Source organism: Patella vulgata, chromosome 3, assembly GCF_932274485.2.
Source record: "Patella vulgata chromosome 3, xgPatVulg1.2, whole genome shotgun sequence".
In the NCBI taxonomy this organism is placed as follows: Eukaryota; Metazoa; Mollusca; class Gastropoda; family Patellidae; genus Patella; species Patella vulgata.
In genome coordinates, this window is record NC_065881.2 from 11,877,379 (window position 1) to 11,892,550 (window position 15,172).

The 15,172-nt window shown below is 36.1% G+C and overlaps 3 protein-coding genes across 3 annotated transcripts; all 3 read left to right on the forward strand.

Moving 5' to 3' along the window:
• The first annotated feature begins 257 nt into the window (after positions 1 to 257).
• Positions 258 to 10,565, forward strand: LOC126815335 (uncharacterized). The gene is made up of 6 exons (XM_056099991.1): positions 258 to 755; positions 2,958 to 3,275; positions 4,137 to 4,442; positions 5,079 to 5,153; positions 9,074 to 9,820; positions 10,561 to 10,565. The coding sequence occupies exons 1-6, from the start codon at positions 326 to 328 to the stop codon at positions 10,563 to 10,565; spliced, it is 1,881 nt and encodes a 626-aa protein (XP_055955966.1). The 5' UTR covers positions 258 to 325.
• Positions 10,566 to 11,331: 766 nt separating this feature from the next.
• LOC126815316 (putative ankyrin repeat protein RF_0381) lies at positions 11,332 to 12,231 on the forward strand (the record flags this gene model as incomplete). Its single annotated transcript, XM_050540885.2, has 1 exon — positions 11,332 to 12,231. A coding segment is annotated over exon 1 (780 nt), but the record flags the coding sequence as incomplete, so codon positions are not given.
• A 71-nt stretch (positions 12,232 to 12,302) lies between these two features.
• Positions 12,303 to 15,172, forward strand: LOC130012252 (putative ankyrin repeat protein RF_0381). The gene has a single exon (XM_056099684.1). It carries the CDS (start codon positions 12,307 to 12,309, stop codon positions 13,444 to 13,446), a length of 1,140 nt encoding a protein of 379 aa, XP_055955659.1. The 5' UTR covers positions 12,303 to 12,306; the 3' UTR covers positions 13,447 to 15,172.

Sequence of the window (15,172 nt, forward strand, 5' to 3'; positions counted from 1 at the left end):
AAATTAGCTTTCTTGGAATTTTCAAATTCATATCAGAGGTTACAGTGGTATGGTTTGTTGGTCCCATATTTTCAAGTTAAAGAAATAATGGAGTCGTACACAAAGCGGCGAGAAACGCTACGCAAAGTCGCACTTAATGGTTTACTTATACTTAATGTTTTAAAAAAAACCCTAATTTTATTTCAAGGGATTCCAAACGCCTTACTAAATCTTCACTCGCGCATCCAGTTTGTTCCAGACGCCTTAACAATTCTGTTTACCATAGCGGCCAAAATTTGGTAGCTCGAGATCGAAATAAATTGACAGTATAGCTAGAAAAAGAAGAATGGCCGACACCCGTGGCAATTTAAAAGACTCCTCTAGTGATGAAAGTCGACGGCTGACTGACGAAGAAGAGTATAGAAGACGGATAGAAGCTTTAGATGAACGTATTCAACAACTTTATGACGAAAGACACCACATTATTCAGAGTCATCGTTATAGGAAAGGTGGAATACATGAACGTGCTGCCCATCAGGAAGAAGAAAGAAGAAAACATGTAGATAAAGGATATGAAACACGGCTACATGAAACATTTCGAGAAGCAGAACAGGAGATATACCAGGACGTAGATAAACTCTATGGTGAAATAAGAAAAAACATGAAAACTTTAGATGAAAGAATACAAACACTAGAAAAAGAAAAAACACAACTGACGAGGGACTGGGAGAAACGGGTTGACAGTACAGCAGCTAGTAAGCAAGATTTGACTAAAGGTCTGTATGTTTTGAATATGTTTGTCAATGTCAGTTTTGTCTTAAATGGTCCGTAGAACGCTGGCGTTGACTAACAGATAAAATTAAAATGAAACGGGGTTTATCTCCTAACTGTTCTGCTATGAGGGAAATTTTGCCCGCACGGCTGCCCTACGGTCTACTCATATTTTCCGTCCTTTACGAATGACTGACTATACGTTGTCCCTTTTTTATACGCCCACATTTCAATGTGTGTGCATTATGACGTCACCCTGTCCCTCGGCCGTCAACAATTGAGTTTTGAATGCAATAGAGTTTTTGAAGTTTTATTTTTCAAACATTTGGAGTGAAGCATCGTGGTCAAAAGAGGGTGTAGTACGAACTCTATCGATTTTCAGCTTTCCACGTCTTTCTTTTCCAGAGTTATACCCCTTTGCCGAAAACATTTGTTAACGCGATATGCCTTGTACAATAAACTACATTTTTTAACAGACTGGCCTTTGAACAGAATAGAGGCTACAGTGTGTGACGGATTCTTTTCAATTTTGATGTGAAGCATCATAGTCATAGGGGGGACGAACTCTATTGATTTTTAGTTTTCCGCGACTTTTCGTTAGGAGTAAGGCCTCTTTTTTGAAAACCTTGTGACCATGATAGAGGCAATAGCTTCGACGGCTTCTTTTTATGTTTGGTGTGAAGCATTGTGGTAATGAGTGAACGAGCCTTATCGATTGTCACCGTTCCAGACTTACCCACTCCCCCCTTTGTCGAAAACCTTGTGATCACTATAGAGGCTGTAGGGTTCGACAGTTTGGTGTTCAATCTGGTGTGAAGCATTGTGATCATGAGAAGCCATACCCTAAATTCAGCATTCTATGACTTTCTGTTCCGGAGTTATTCCTTTCCCCTTTGCCGAAAACCTTGTGAACGCGATAGGGGCTGTAGTTTCAGATATATTTTTTTTTATCTGTGGGTATGAGAGTACAAACCAAACCCTATCGATATCCAAATGCGATAGAGTTTTGGGCAGATATTTTTCAAATTTGATGTGAAGCATTGTGGTCATGAAAGGAAAACCCCTGACTTTCCGTTCCTGAGTTATCCCCCCTTTTCCGAAAAACTTGTTAACAGGATGTAGTTTTGAACAGGTGTTTTACAAATTTGGTGGAAAGCATTGAGGTCTTGAGAGGGAGGGATGGGAGGGTGAATCCTATTGATTTTCTCCATTCCGTGACGTCCCAGAGTTATCTCCTTTGATCGTAACCATTGGGAACTAGATAAAGGCTTTATTTTTTAACAAATTTTTATCAGATTTATTAAGCGTTCTGCGTCTCTCTGTTCCTGGGTCATCCTTCGATGTGAACGAGATAGACGTTATAGTTTTTGACAGATTCTTTTAAAATATGGTGTAAAACTGTAAAGCATTGGGGTTATAAGAGGATGAACCGTGTCGTGATTCAACGTTCTTCTACTTTATATTCGGGAGTTATGCCCCTTTTCCGAAAAACCTTGTGACGCGATCGATACATGCTATAGTTTTTAATGGATGGAAGCTGCAGTGTCTCAGTGAGTAAAATGTTGGCTCGCTAATCTGGAGGTCCCGTGTTCGATTCTAGTTTGGGCAGTTGAAGTTCATCTCAATTTTTTGGCGGGGTTCACTCTTGTCAGTGGTGCAAAACAGAAGGTCTGGCAAGGGGCAATGTATAGTTGTTTGGATGGGATCAAAAAAATCCGAGAACACGTGCACACATTAGCATGCACGTAAAAGATCCCATGGCATTTAGAATTCCATATAAGAGTAGGCAAACTATCCCGAAAAGCACATATTATGGCGTATGTTCGTCTTACTTATAGCCGAGTTGAACAGAACAGCAGGTCCTTAAAACCCATTTCATTTTTTTAATGGATTTTTTTTCATATTTGGCTCCCCTACTCCCACATATCCGAAAGCCGTGTGAACTTGAAAAGAGGCTATACATGTAGGGTTTAACAGGGTTTTTTTTTTTCATTCCCTGATCCTTATCAAATTTGCTCAACATCCAAGTTTTCCTTTCTGATATGCTGCAGTTGCGACAAAGTTGTTGTGTGGGCGTATTTCACGCTATGCTGGACTAGAATCTTTAGAAAAGGACATATTCACCAGCAAATTATTATATCTTTTTTATAGGAGCGTATATAAATTTAATTTCGAACGCGTCCAATTTATTATTTATTTTATTGTAGAGTCGGTCAGAGGGTGTTCATATCTGGTTAGACAAGGTGGCCCAATGCTCGAGAATGATTACACCAACATCAGGGAAAACTTACCCTTTCTGGTTCGCAACTTAATACCAGATAAGCTGATAGACCGCCTGTTTAGTAAAGGTGTATTCAACGATGACGACATAGAGACAATCAACAAGCAGAAAGAAAATGGCAGAAGCGCTGTGGTGCGTAAAATGTTAATGATTCTGTTACACTGTGGAGAGCATGCGTATAGGCTATTTATAGAATCTTTACAAGAAGAGGGATTTACAAGAGCTGTAGAAATACTTGAAAATGGTAAAGAAACTGTTTATATACTTTATTTATACTTTATACATATATTATTTTATAATCTGGGCAGTATGATTATAATGGTAAATACTGTATTTATTATTTTATAATCTGGGCAGTATGATTATAATGGTAAATACTGTATTTATTTTTTTTATAATCTGGGCAGTATGATTATAATAGTATATACTGTATTTATTTTTTTTATAATCTGGGCAGTATGATTATATAGAGGATATAATTATTTGTCGTTTTAGAGTGAATAACATATTTTATTTCATCGAGAAGCAAGAAAACTTATATTTTCACGAATGCGTAGGTAAAAACAACATGGCCTACTGCTAGCCAGTGGAATAACACTTTTATTTCACTGATAAAACGCGGTATTCCTCTACTGATCATAAAATAAAATGGTATATACTGTATTTACTATGTTATAATCTGGGTAGTATGATTATAATAGTAAATACTGTATTTATGGTTTGTTAAAATAGTTTCATACAGTAATTTTTACTGGACCCAATTCTGTTCATCTGATTATTCTCTATCTGTGCGACAAAGATGAACAATGCGTGTACAATGCCGAACAGAGCACAATCACGGCTACCACCGAAATGGCACGCCCTGCCACAACGCATTACGCTGTATTGCCGTGAAAAAAATCGTACAAGTGTCAGGGTGGCATACAAACAAAGAACCCATCATTTACAAACCGTCTATGATTTATCATCGAATCGGAAAAAGTTTGGATTCGTGGCATTCGTAATCCATATGATAGCGGGGAATAACATTTAAATTCATGGTAAAACAGAAAAATCTTTCAAACCAACTAATTACATTCTAATACAGAATTATTTTACATTTTAGTGCCTCAGACTCATGAAGGAAGTGTTAGAGGGAAGGTTCCTCCTATCGAGTACAACCGAATTCAGCTAAACTTTACGTACCTGATTAATACAATAACAAATCCCTGGACCTTAATAATCAGACTTTACAATAAAAAGGTTATTGATGATGAGGAATTTGAACAAATTGAAAGTACGGAAGAAAAACAAACTGCAACCCGTAAATTACTTCACATATTATTATTTTGTGGTCCAGGGACATTGTATAAATTGATGCAGTCATTAAGGGAAGAAGATTGTACAGACATTGCAGATCAACTAGAATCAGGTTGGTGATATATTGTTAAAAGTTCTGGTATTCCAGTTTTAAGTACCCACAATTCATTTGGGATTGCCCTTGTCAAATCTTGCAGTCCGATACTTTTTGGGGGGATTGCTCGGTTAGTCACAAGGCCCAGTGGAAATTTAAACACATAGATTCAATGTCCACTATTGCTAGAATCATGGGAGAAAATCACGTGAAAATAATCTATTATATTAACATTATAATAACATGTGATAACAATCTATTATATTAACATGTGATAATAATCTATTACATCAATCTGATTAGAATACTGATCTATATTTCGTTTTTTTATACTTTTATACATTTTTTACTTTTCATACGAAATTTTGAACTATAAAACACGAAACGAAATAGGATCTGTGTTTTAATCAGATTGCTATTATATTAACATGTGATAGTAATCCATATTGACATGTGATAGTAATCCATATTGACATGTGATAGTAATCCATATTGACATGTGATAGTAATCCATATTGACATGTGATAGTAATCCATATTGACATGTGATAGTAATCCATATTAACATGTGATAGTAATCCATATTAACATGTGGTAATAATCTGTGAGAATAAAATGTGACAATAATTCTCCTTTTTATAATATTCATTCCAGGTAGCGCCCCACGTCAAGAATCAAAATCCCCAAAACAAGCTGTATTCAAGAATCCAAAGCTCTTGAAAGCAGAAGGTAGGATATTAAAACTTTAAAACTGACCAAAAAAATGTTATACTATTTGTTCATAATGCCAGGAAAATGGTTAGCATGTGAGCGCTGTATCATAAGGTCTTTCATTGAGTCAACTGGCGTGATTTCGAATCCCTGGTAGGAAGTGACAAGGAGTAGGGTCGCCTGTCCAAACTCGTGGGTTTTCTCCGGGTCCTCCGGTTTCCTCCCACTGCTAAAGACCCCTACGCGCAAGCGAATTGTATAAAGCATATGTTAGTGTTAAACCCCATCTCTCTCTCTCTCTCTCTCTCTCTCTCTCTCATGACTCAGGAAGCGTTTTTTGAAGAATGTGAACAGCTTTGGGGAAAGCGTTTTGTAATTGTTCAATAATTAAATAGTTAGAGACGACCACAATCGTCCCTTAACCACTTACATCTGGATTTGGCTTCTCCATCCCCTACCAAAGCTTATGTATGATCTGTTTTTGCAATTTTACTAAAGTCTTTTTCACTTCCCATTTTTCTAGTTTCGTTTAAATTATTAAACTAACAGTGTGCGGGTTAACATCGATTCCTTCAATATTGGCCCCCGATTGTACAAAAATTCACCCTCTTAGCTTGTAAATCCTCTAGAGATCACAATAATTATCTGATTTCGATTAAACTTGAAAGATATGTGTATATCTCATAGATTTTGGTTCCTTTCCATAATGTCGCATGTCATACGCTAACATATTGGATTATTTCCCCTGGTTGTACGAAATATCGCTTTTTTTTAACTTGTTCTCTGTCCATCTCGTGCAACATGTGGGCGTATTTTGCATGACAACGGTGTGTTTACCTATTATAGCGAGAACTGTCACCTCTTTATCTAATCTTCCATAGAGCGACCATTTTGTCAGGCCGTTTCAATCTAATTTTTACGAAATTCAAACTCAACCATCATTATGGTGCAACGGTGATATATTGAAACGGGTTTTAAAATCAGATAAAAATTATGACCTCTAGAGGGTCAAATAGCTAAAAACGCGATTTTTCGTACAATTGGGGCCATAATCCAGGAAGTTACGATCTGATATGCGCAAATAGCGAAAGGAACCAAAATCTTTGGGACATAAAGATATGTTTCCAGTTCCATCAAAATCGGATCAAAATCATGAAATCTAGAGGCTCCACAACCCTGACATACCATATATTTTTATACGCCCACATTTTCATGTGGACGTATATTGTCGTCTGTCCGCTCGGATGTCCGTCTGTCCACAATTGTTTGTGGACACTCTACAGGTCACAATTTTTATCCGATTTCAATGAAACTTGAAATATAGGTTTATCTCCGTAACTCCATGGATTATGGCCCCTGATTGTATGAAAAATCGCGTTTTTAGCTTGTGGACCCTATTGACGTCGCAATTTTTATCCCATTTAGTTGAAACTTGAGATGTGAGTTTACAGCCCAAAGATCTCGGTTGCATATCGGACCGTAACTTCCTGAATTATGCCCCCGATTGTACGAAAAATCACGTTTTTGGCTTGTAGACCCTATAGAGGTCAAATTTTTTATCCGATTTAAAAAAAAAAGTTTTAATATATCACTGTCACCCTAAGAATGGTTGAGTTCGAATTTCGTGAAAATCGGCCCAATACTGACAGACAAAATGGCCTCCTCTCGTTCTCAAATAGCGTAAAAATATGGTATATCAAGGTTGTGGACCCTCTAGAAGTCCCAATTTTCTTCTGATTTTGATGAAACTTGAAATGTAGTTTGTGGACCCTATAGAGGTCACAATTTTTATCCGATTTTGTTGAAACTTGAAATGCAAGTTTATAACCCAAAGATCTCGGTTCCGTTCGATATTCGTGCATATCGGACCGTAACTTCCTGAATTATGGCCCCTGATTTTGCGAAAAATCACGTTTTTAGCTTGTGGACTCTATAGCGGTCATAATTTTTATCCGATTTAAAAACAATTACACAATAAGATCTTGGATCCTTTTGATAATCGCGGATACCCGAACTTAACTTCCTGGATTATGGCCCCTGATTGTTCGAAAAATGGCACTTTTAGCTTGCGGATTCTCTAGAGGTCAAAAAAAAAAAATTTCCGATTTAAAAACCGTTAAATATTTCACCATAATGAAGATTGAATTTGAATTTCGGGAAAATCGAAATGAAACTGCCCAACAAAATGGGCGCCATTTGTACACAAATTGTGTAAAAATACGAAGGTTGTCGACCCTCCATACTCCTCGCAGTGTTTCGTTTGATTAGAGCTAATCCCACTTCTCACTGCTGTAAAGAAGGCAAATTCTTGTTCTAAATTATGACTGGTCAATAGTCCCATTAACAACCAATAGCTAACTGCGTAACAATACCAAACAGAGCTCCAAATTGGACCAAATATGTTTACATAACGTTACATCATGACTCACGATTTTAATATGCCCAATTAACCAGTGCATAGCAGACTATTGCAGAAAAACTAATTGTGTGACAAACGAGGCTATCATACGGATATAATGTAAACAATACTGTTTTGGGCCGAACAACACTTTCACCGTTTTTAATACCTTAAATCACTGTCCAAAGTTTTAGGGGCTGTTATGTTTGATTGAACGGGATTTCTCGGGCCATTGCTTCAGGAATATGTCGACCCTCTCGAGGTCACAATTTTTATCCGATTCTTATGAAACTTAAAGTATATCTTTATATCCCAAAGATCTCATGCAGTGCCTTTTGATATTTGCACATTTCAGACCATAACTTTCTGGATTATTGCCCCTAATTGTACAAAAAATCCTGTTTGTTTTAGCTTGTTCTCTATGCATCTCTTGCAAAATGTAGGCGTATTCTGCCTGGCAGCCGCTGGTTATACTATTTGCGATCGAGCAACGGCCATTTTGTCCAGCAGTTTCGGTCCGTTTTTCACCAAATTTGAAGTCAACCACCAGTAGGGTGTAAAGATGATATATTCAGTCGTTTTTTTAAATCGGATAAAAATTGTGACCTCTAGAGGAACAAGCTAAAAACGTGCCATAATTCAGGAAGTTACAGTCCGATATGCACGAATATCGACAGGAACCAAGATCTTTGGGCTATAAACCTGTATTAAATGGGATCAAAATTGTGATCTTTAGAGGATCCACAACCCTGATAAACAATATTTTGACACTATTTGCGAACGAGTGGCGGCCATTTTGTCCAGCAGTTTCGGTCCGATTTTCACGAAATTCGAACTCGAACTCAGGATGTAACGGTGATATATTCGAACGTTTTGTTTAAATCGGATAAAAATTGTGACCTTTATAGGGTTTACAAGCTAAAAATGCGATTTTCCTTACAATCAGGGACCATAATTCAGGAAGTTATGGTCCGATATGCACGAATATCGAAAGGAAGCGAGATCTGTGGGTTATAAACATACATTTCAAGTTTGGATAAAAATTGTGATCTCTACAATGTTCACAAGCTACAAACGTGATTTTTCGTACAATCAGAGGCCATAATCCATGGAGTTACAGTCCGATGCATGCCAATATCAAAATGATCCGAGATCGTAGGGTGACAAATCCATATTTCAAGTTTCATTGAAATCGGATAAAAATTGTGACCTGTAGAGTGTTCACAAATAATTGTGATTTTTCGTACAATCAGAGGCCATAATCCATAATCCATGGAGTTACAGTCCGATGCATGCCAATATCAAAATGATCCGAGATCGTAGGGTGACAAATCCATATTTCAAGTTTCATTGAAATCGGATAAAAATTGTGACCTGTAGAGTGTTCACAAATAATTGTGGATGTCCGGACGGACGGACAGGGGCGACGACAATATACTTCCACATGAAAATGTGGGCGTATAAAAAATATGCGATAACCCTTGTTGCCGTGTGTATATGTTTCGTTGCCTAGCAACCTGTCTTTTTTTCATTTTTACAGAAACTGCCAAAATTATGTTAGAGGGAATTAAAGAAGATAGTTATCCAGAGACAAGAGCTTACAGCGAAGGCTGTAAAGTACTTAATAACAACTTCATCTTAGGAGTTATCGGTGCAACAGGAGATGGTAAATCTGTTTTAAGTTCCATGGTAGCTGCCAACTTTTTAGAAAATCACTGTGACTTTGCACCCTTGGTGATAAAACTCGGTGATATTGATGAGATTTCTTTTTCCGAAAAGAGAAATTTGCTGTTGATAATGGACGATATTTTAGGACGATTCGATCGCTCCAATGTAAATATATCTCAATTTCAGGTTAATTTCGACAATCTTTACTTAAATATTAAAAGGCGACGCGCCGCCTTGATATATGTCATAAGAGATTATATATATAATGACTGTAAACATGTCCGAAATATTTATGATATTTTTTCCAATGAATATTGTATATTTTTGCACAGAGAAAGTATTTGTTTAAATAGACAAGAAAGGGAAAAAATTATTAAATACCACTCAAAACAATTGCAAGATTCTGATATTCAAACAATTAATGAAATTTGTGCCACTACCTTTGGTTTTCCAAGCATTGCTAAATTATTAAGCAAATTATTAAGTACATGCAAACAAGTTGAGATATTTGCATTTACAAGTCTCAATGACTTTCTGTTGTCTAACTTTGAGATGTTTTGGAAAGAATATAAAGATAAATATGCATGTTTTCTGTTGGCTTTTAGTCTTCGACCTTTAAGTGTTAAAACATTACAATCAGGCTCATCATCGGATGTTCAGTCTCTAGTGAGTAGAATACAAAAAGATGTTTTGGGGAATTTCAGATTAATTGAAGCTTTGGAGGTCTTTGAAAATTGGTCAGAATCATTTTATAAACGTGATGAAAATAGCTGTTTTATTTTTCGCAAGTTTGTTGATGAGGCATTTTTCATTCACATGTTTCCAAAGTTTACTGATCTTGCCATAAAATTCGCACCTTTTCAACTTTTAATGGAAATGATGAGAACGGAAACGAACAAGCGAACTGTAACAAGTAAACAATGTGATTTAATAACAATCGATTTCTACCCAAACCTTGCTGATCGTTTTATTAATGAATTTAAAAATTGCAATTTCGAAGTTGTATTTCATCAAGCATTCTTAGATGAATGTTTTCTTTCAATGCTTGTTAAATTAGAACAATATAATGACCTCACGAATCACTGTACATCTATTCCATTTGGAATAGTTGGAGATTTTAATGATGCTGGGAACTTTTTGCATTTTATTTGTTTGCATGGAAGTTTGACATGCCTTGAACGTGTTCTATCGACAGCCACAGAAACGTATGTAGAAAGTGAAACGCAAAATGGCTATAACATATGTGATCTTGTAGCAATATCTGATGTAGATGCTATTGCTAAACTAGATCTTTTTGTCGTAAAATATAAACATCTGTTTAAAAATACTGTGTTACATATGGCCGTTCAATCTAAACAGCTTGATATCGTAACACATGTTCTCAAATATGACAGATTTGACATCAAATCTTTGAATAGAAATCTACAAACTGTTCTTCATTCTGCCTGCCTCTCAGAATATGATGCACCGGATATTGTTAAATATCTAGTAAATGAAGAAGGGATTGATATAAATGTCAAGGATAAAGATGGCCTCACACCACTTCATTATGCTGTAAAAAAGGGTAAAACAAATACCACAGCTCTACTACTAAAACTAAAATCTGATGTCAACATCGAGGACAATTCAGGTAGCTTACCAATTCATTTGGGTTGTTGTTCTAATGCCAGTCGCTCAGATGTTGATAAGGCGAATATTGTTACTTTATTGGTTAATGATGGTTCTGATATAAACCACAAAGATACTAATGGAAGAACTCCGATTCTTGAAGCCTTGTCAAACTGTCAGAAAGAAACTGCAGAATATTTGTTATCAAAAGGGTGTAATGTGAATATAAAAGACAATAAAGGGACGTCGGTCATACAGGAAGCCTGTACTAACATGAAACAACATGTTTTTTTAATAAATAATTTATTACAAGTTGTTGACTTCCCAGTTCACGAAGCAGTTCTTTGGTTTGATGATGTACATGAACTTGATAAATTTCTAGATACGAATTTTGATAAGATCAACACACTAAATGATGAAGGGGAATTGCCCTTGCATAAAGCATGTATATCAATCTATAAACCCAGAGAAAAGGCAGAATTATTATTCTATAAGGGGGCACATACAAATTTAAGCGTTCATCCAAATGTCAGTTTATTTCTCTCTACTGTTTGTCTTTATTCTCCTGTGTCGGTTATTAAGTTTTTATTTGACATAAATTTTAAATTTGATATTACTGATTATAGAGGTAAAACATCGTTAATGTACTGTTGTCAATCAGTTGTAGACCAGGTTGAAAAGGTACAACTCATTCTGACAAACCATGCTGATCTTAATGCTAAAGATTATGAAGGAAAAGATGCTTTACATTACAGCTGCCTCTATAGTCACGTAGCATCCGTCAAGTTGCTGATTAAAGAAGGGTTACAAGTCAATGATAGAGATGCTAAGGGTCAAACACCCTTATTTAGTTGTATACAGTCAAATGTTGATAGAATAGAAAAGATGCAATTCTTGATTTCAAAAGGAGCAGATATCAATGTAAAGGATAATAAAGGGAGAAGTTTTTTACGTGAAAGCTATCAGTGGGGTGATATAGCATGTGTCAAGTTGCTGATTAAAGAAGGGTTAGGTGTCAATGATAGAGATGATAAAGGTTATAGGCCCTTATATTATTGTATACAGTCAAATGTTGATAGAATAGAAAAGATACAATTCTTACTTTCAGTCGGAGCAGATACCAATGTAAAGGGTGATGAATGGAGGAGTTTGTTACACGAAAGTTGTGTTTGGGGTGATATAGCATGTGTCAAGTTGCTGATTAAACAAGGAATAAATGTTAATGGTAGAGATTTTTACGGTAAAACGCCCTTATTTGAATGTATACAGTCAAATGTTGATAGAATAGAAAAGATGCGATTCTTAATTTCAGTCGGAGCCGATATCAATTTAAAGGATCATGACATGAGGAGTTTGTTACATGCTAGCTGTCAGTGGGGTGATGTAGCATTTGTCAAGTTGCTGATTAAAGAAGGGTTACAAGTCAATGATAGATATGCTAAGGGTCAAACGCCCTTATTTAGTTGTATACAGTCAAATGTTGATAGAATAGAAAAGATGCGATTCTTAATTTCAGTCGGAGCCGATATCAATTTAAAGGATCATGAAATGAGGAGTTTGTTACATGCTAGCTGTCAGTGGGGTGATATAGCATGTGTCAAGTTGCTGATTAAACAAGGAATAAATGTTAATGGTAGAGATTTTTACGGTAAAACGCCCTTATTTGAATGTATACAGTCAAATGTTGATAGAATAGAAAAGATGCGATTCTTAATTTCAGTCGGAGCCGATATCAATTTAAAGGATCATGACATGAGGAGTTTGTTACATGCTAGCTGTCAGTGGGGTGATATAGCATGTGTCAAGTTGCTGATTAAAGAAGGGTTAGGTGTCAATGATAGAGATGATTACGGTCAAACGCCCTTATTTAGTTGTATACAGTCAAAAGTTGATAGAATAGAAAAAATGCGATTCTTGATTTCAGTCGGAGCCGATATTAACGTAAAGAATAAAGACAAGAACAGTTCTTTACATGTTAGCTGTCAGTCGGGTGATATAGCATGTGTCAAGATTCTGATTAAAGAAGGGTTAGGTGTCAATGATAGAGCTGTTTTCGGTCAAACGCCCTTATTTTATTGTATACAGTCAGCTGTTGATAGAATAGAAAAGATGCAATTCTTGATTTCAAAAGGAGCCGATATCAATGTAAAGGATAAAAAACGGAGAAGTTTGTTACATATCAGCTGTAATTTGGGTGATATACCATGTGTCAAGTGGCTGATTAAAGAAGGGGGGTTACATGTTAATGATAGAGATCGTTACGGTGAGACGCCATTATTGTTTTGTATAAGCTCAATTGTTGATAGAATAATATGTGTAGAAATAACTGAGATTCTGATTAAGGCAGGAGCAGATGTAAATGCTAGGGACAGGAAAGGACAGAGCATATTACATCATAGTGTTGAATTCGGCGATGTAAAATATGTTAAAATTCTGATTGAGGCAGGAGCCAAGGTAAAGGTAAAGGATAAAAAGGGCTATAAACCTATTTATTATTGCTGTAAAACGTTTTTTGATCCTGTTGAAAAGGTAAAATTGCTTTTAGAAGCCGGTGCTAAAATTAAATTCCGGAAAAAAATGATTAAGAAAAGTTTTGTAAGTGATTTGCGTGAGTTTTTGAAAACATATAGTCAGTGATCTTTTTGAAGGAGGGTCATTCTATATCAATTAACCCATAATATCTGGAAGAGTATGGGAAGTCAATTAGAAGTATTGCCTTTCGTTTCCATGCATGTTTTAGTTGGTGAGGTGAAGGTCAAGTCAAGGTCACCTCATTCAGGTGGTCAACATCAAGGTCAAAAGTTCATTGATTTTAATAAAGATTTAAAGCTGAACTCCGATTACAAAACTACAGAAATAATTAAATAAAAAATAATTAACGCCCAAAATAATCGCCATACTTGTTTTCAAGTTGTAGAGCAATCATGGCGATGGTACGGCATACAAAAACAGAGGCAGGCCACGCCCACATCCAGTTCACTACTTGTCATCCACACTGTCCTACCCCCTTTCCCTGATATATCCATGTCTAAGAAACCGTGAATTCGATATAGCTGAAACTTTGAAATTTGAATTTTTGCACGTACAGAAGCCATATACATAAAGTTTGATCGAAATCGGAGATGGTGTGAACAATTTCCTTGTTGCTAACTATTGATTTGGTTTTACGACTACAGAATTATAAGGAATTTTGATACCGTAATCATTTTAAAAGCTATGATCGTTACCCTAAACATACAGCCGTGTGAAATGAAATGAAATGAGGATTATCGCCCTACTGTTCTGCTCCAACTGAGCTAATGATGACGGACACTCGCCATACAGTGTGATATGAGGGAAATTTTGCCCGGACCGCGGTGCTACGGCCTACTCTTATATCGAATTCCAGCTACCAAGGGGTCTTTTATATGCGTGCGAATGTGTACACAGGAACTCAGTATTTCGTCCCATTCGAATGACTATACAGCTTTCCTTGTACAGGTACCATCAGGTATAACACACACACACCCAGCTGGTATTTCTGCAATTATACAGAGTATTGATATTAGCAGGAATCTAAAAAGACAAGATTATTTTAATAAAAACTATAAACATTTATAATAAGTGAAAACCGATTAAAATGATAAAACAGCCATTGCTCAACAGGGGCGGATCCAGAGAACATGGATAAGGGTTTTGCACGGGAGACGAAGTCGCATGTCGTGCGCGCAGAAAGCGCAATGGTCAACTAGGGGTCCAGGCGGTTCCCGTGGAAAACTTTGAAAACTGGAAGCTACTAAATGCCACTTCGTTTGAATTTAAGTGTCTTATACAATATCTTGGTGACAAAATATGTTTCCCTTTGGCTGAATATATTTTTTCTATCGACGGTGATGAACATACAATCTCGACCGTCGAGGAAATATATATTTTAAAACAAACATTAAGTAAATAAAGTTGACATAGTAACAGAAATATCATATTCGTCAGCGGTATAATAACGCAAGAGTGAGAAATGATTCGTCTTGATGTTGTTACAATCAAATACGATAATTTTGGCTTGTATTGAAGATGGATGGTGTAAAATTGTTAGTCCTTATCCAGTGAAACAGCTGGATTCCTAAAATATTTAAGCCCTTGATTGTAATGTGAAGCACTTTTGTGAAGATCACGAGTATCTTTAATAGTTTTTCCATTATATTTTAATAATATCTTTTTTATATTGAGTTAGAGTTTAGATTCTAATTGTAAATGGGGTTTTATATTATATTTATGATATCTCTTTTGTTTTAAGTTAGAGTTTCGATTCTAATTGTAAATCGGGGGTTATATTATATTAATGATATCTCTTTTATATTAAGTGAGAGTTTAGATTCTAATTGCA

Coding starts and splice junctions, on each gene's coding strand:
- LOC130012252 (XM_056099684.1), top strand. CDS start 12,307: ATGCGATTCTTAATTTCAGTCGGAGCCGATATCAATTTAAAGGATCAT.
- LOC126815335 (XM_056099991.1), top strand. CDS start 326: ATGGCCGACACCCGTGGCAATTTAAAAGACTCCTCTAGTGATGAAAGT. Junction 756..2,957: donor TAAGCAAGATTTGACTAAAG/GTCTGTATGTTT, acceptor ATTTTATTGTAG/AGTCGGTCAGAGGGTGTTCA. Junction 4,443..5,078: donor TGCAGATCAACTAGAATCAG/GTTGGTGATATA, acceptor TATTCATTCCAG/GTAGCGCCCCACGTCAAGAA.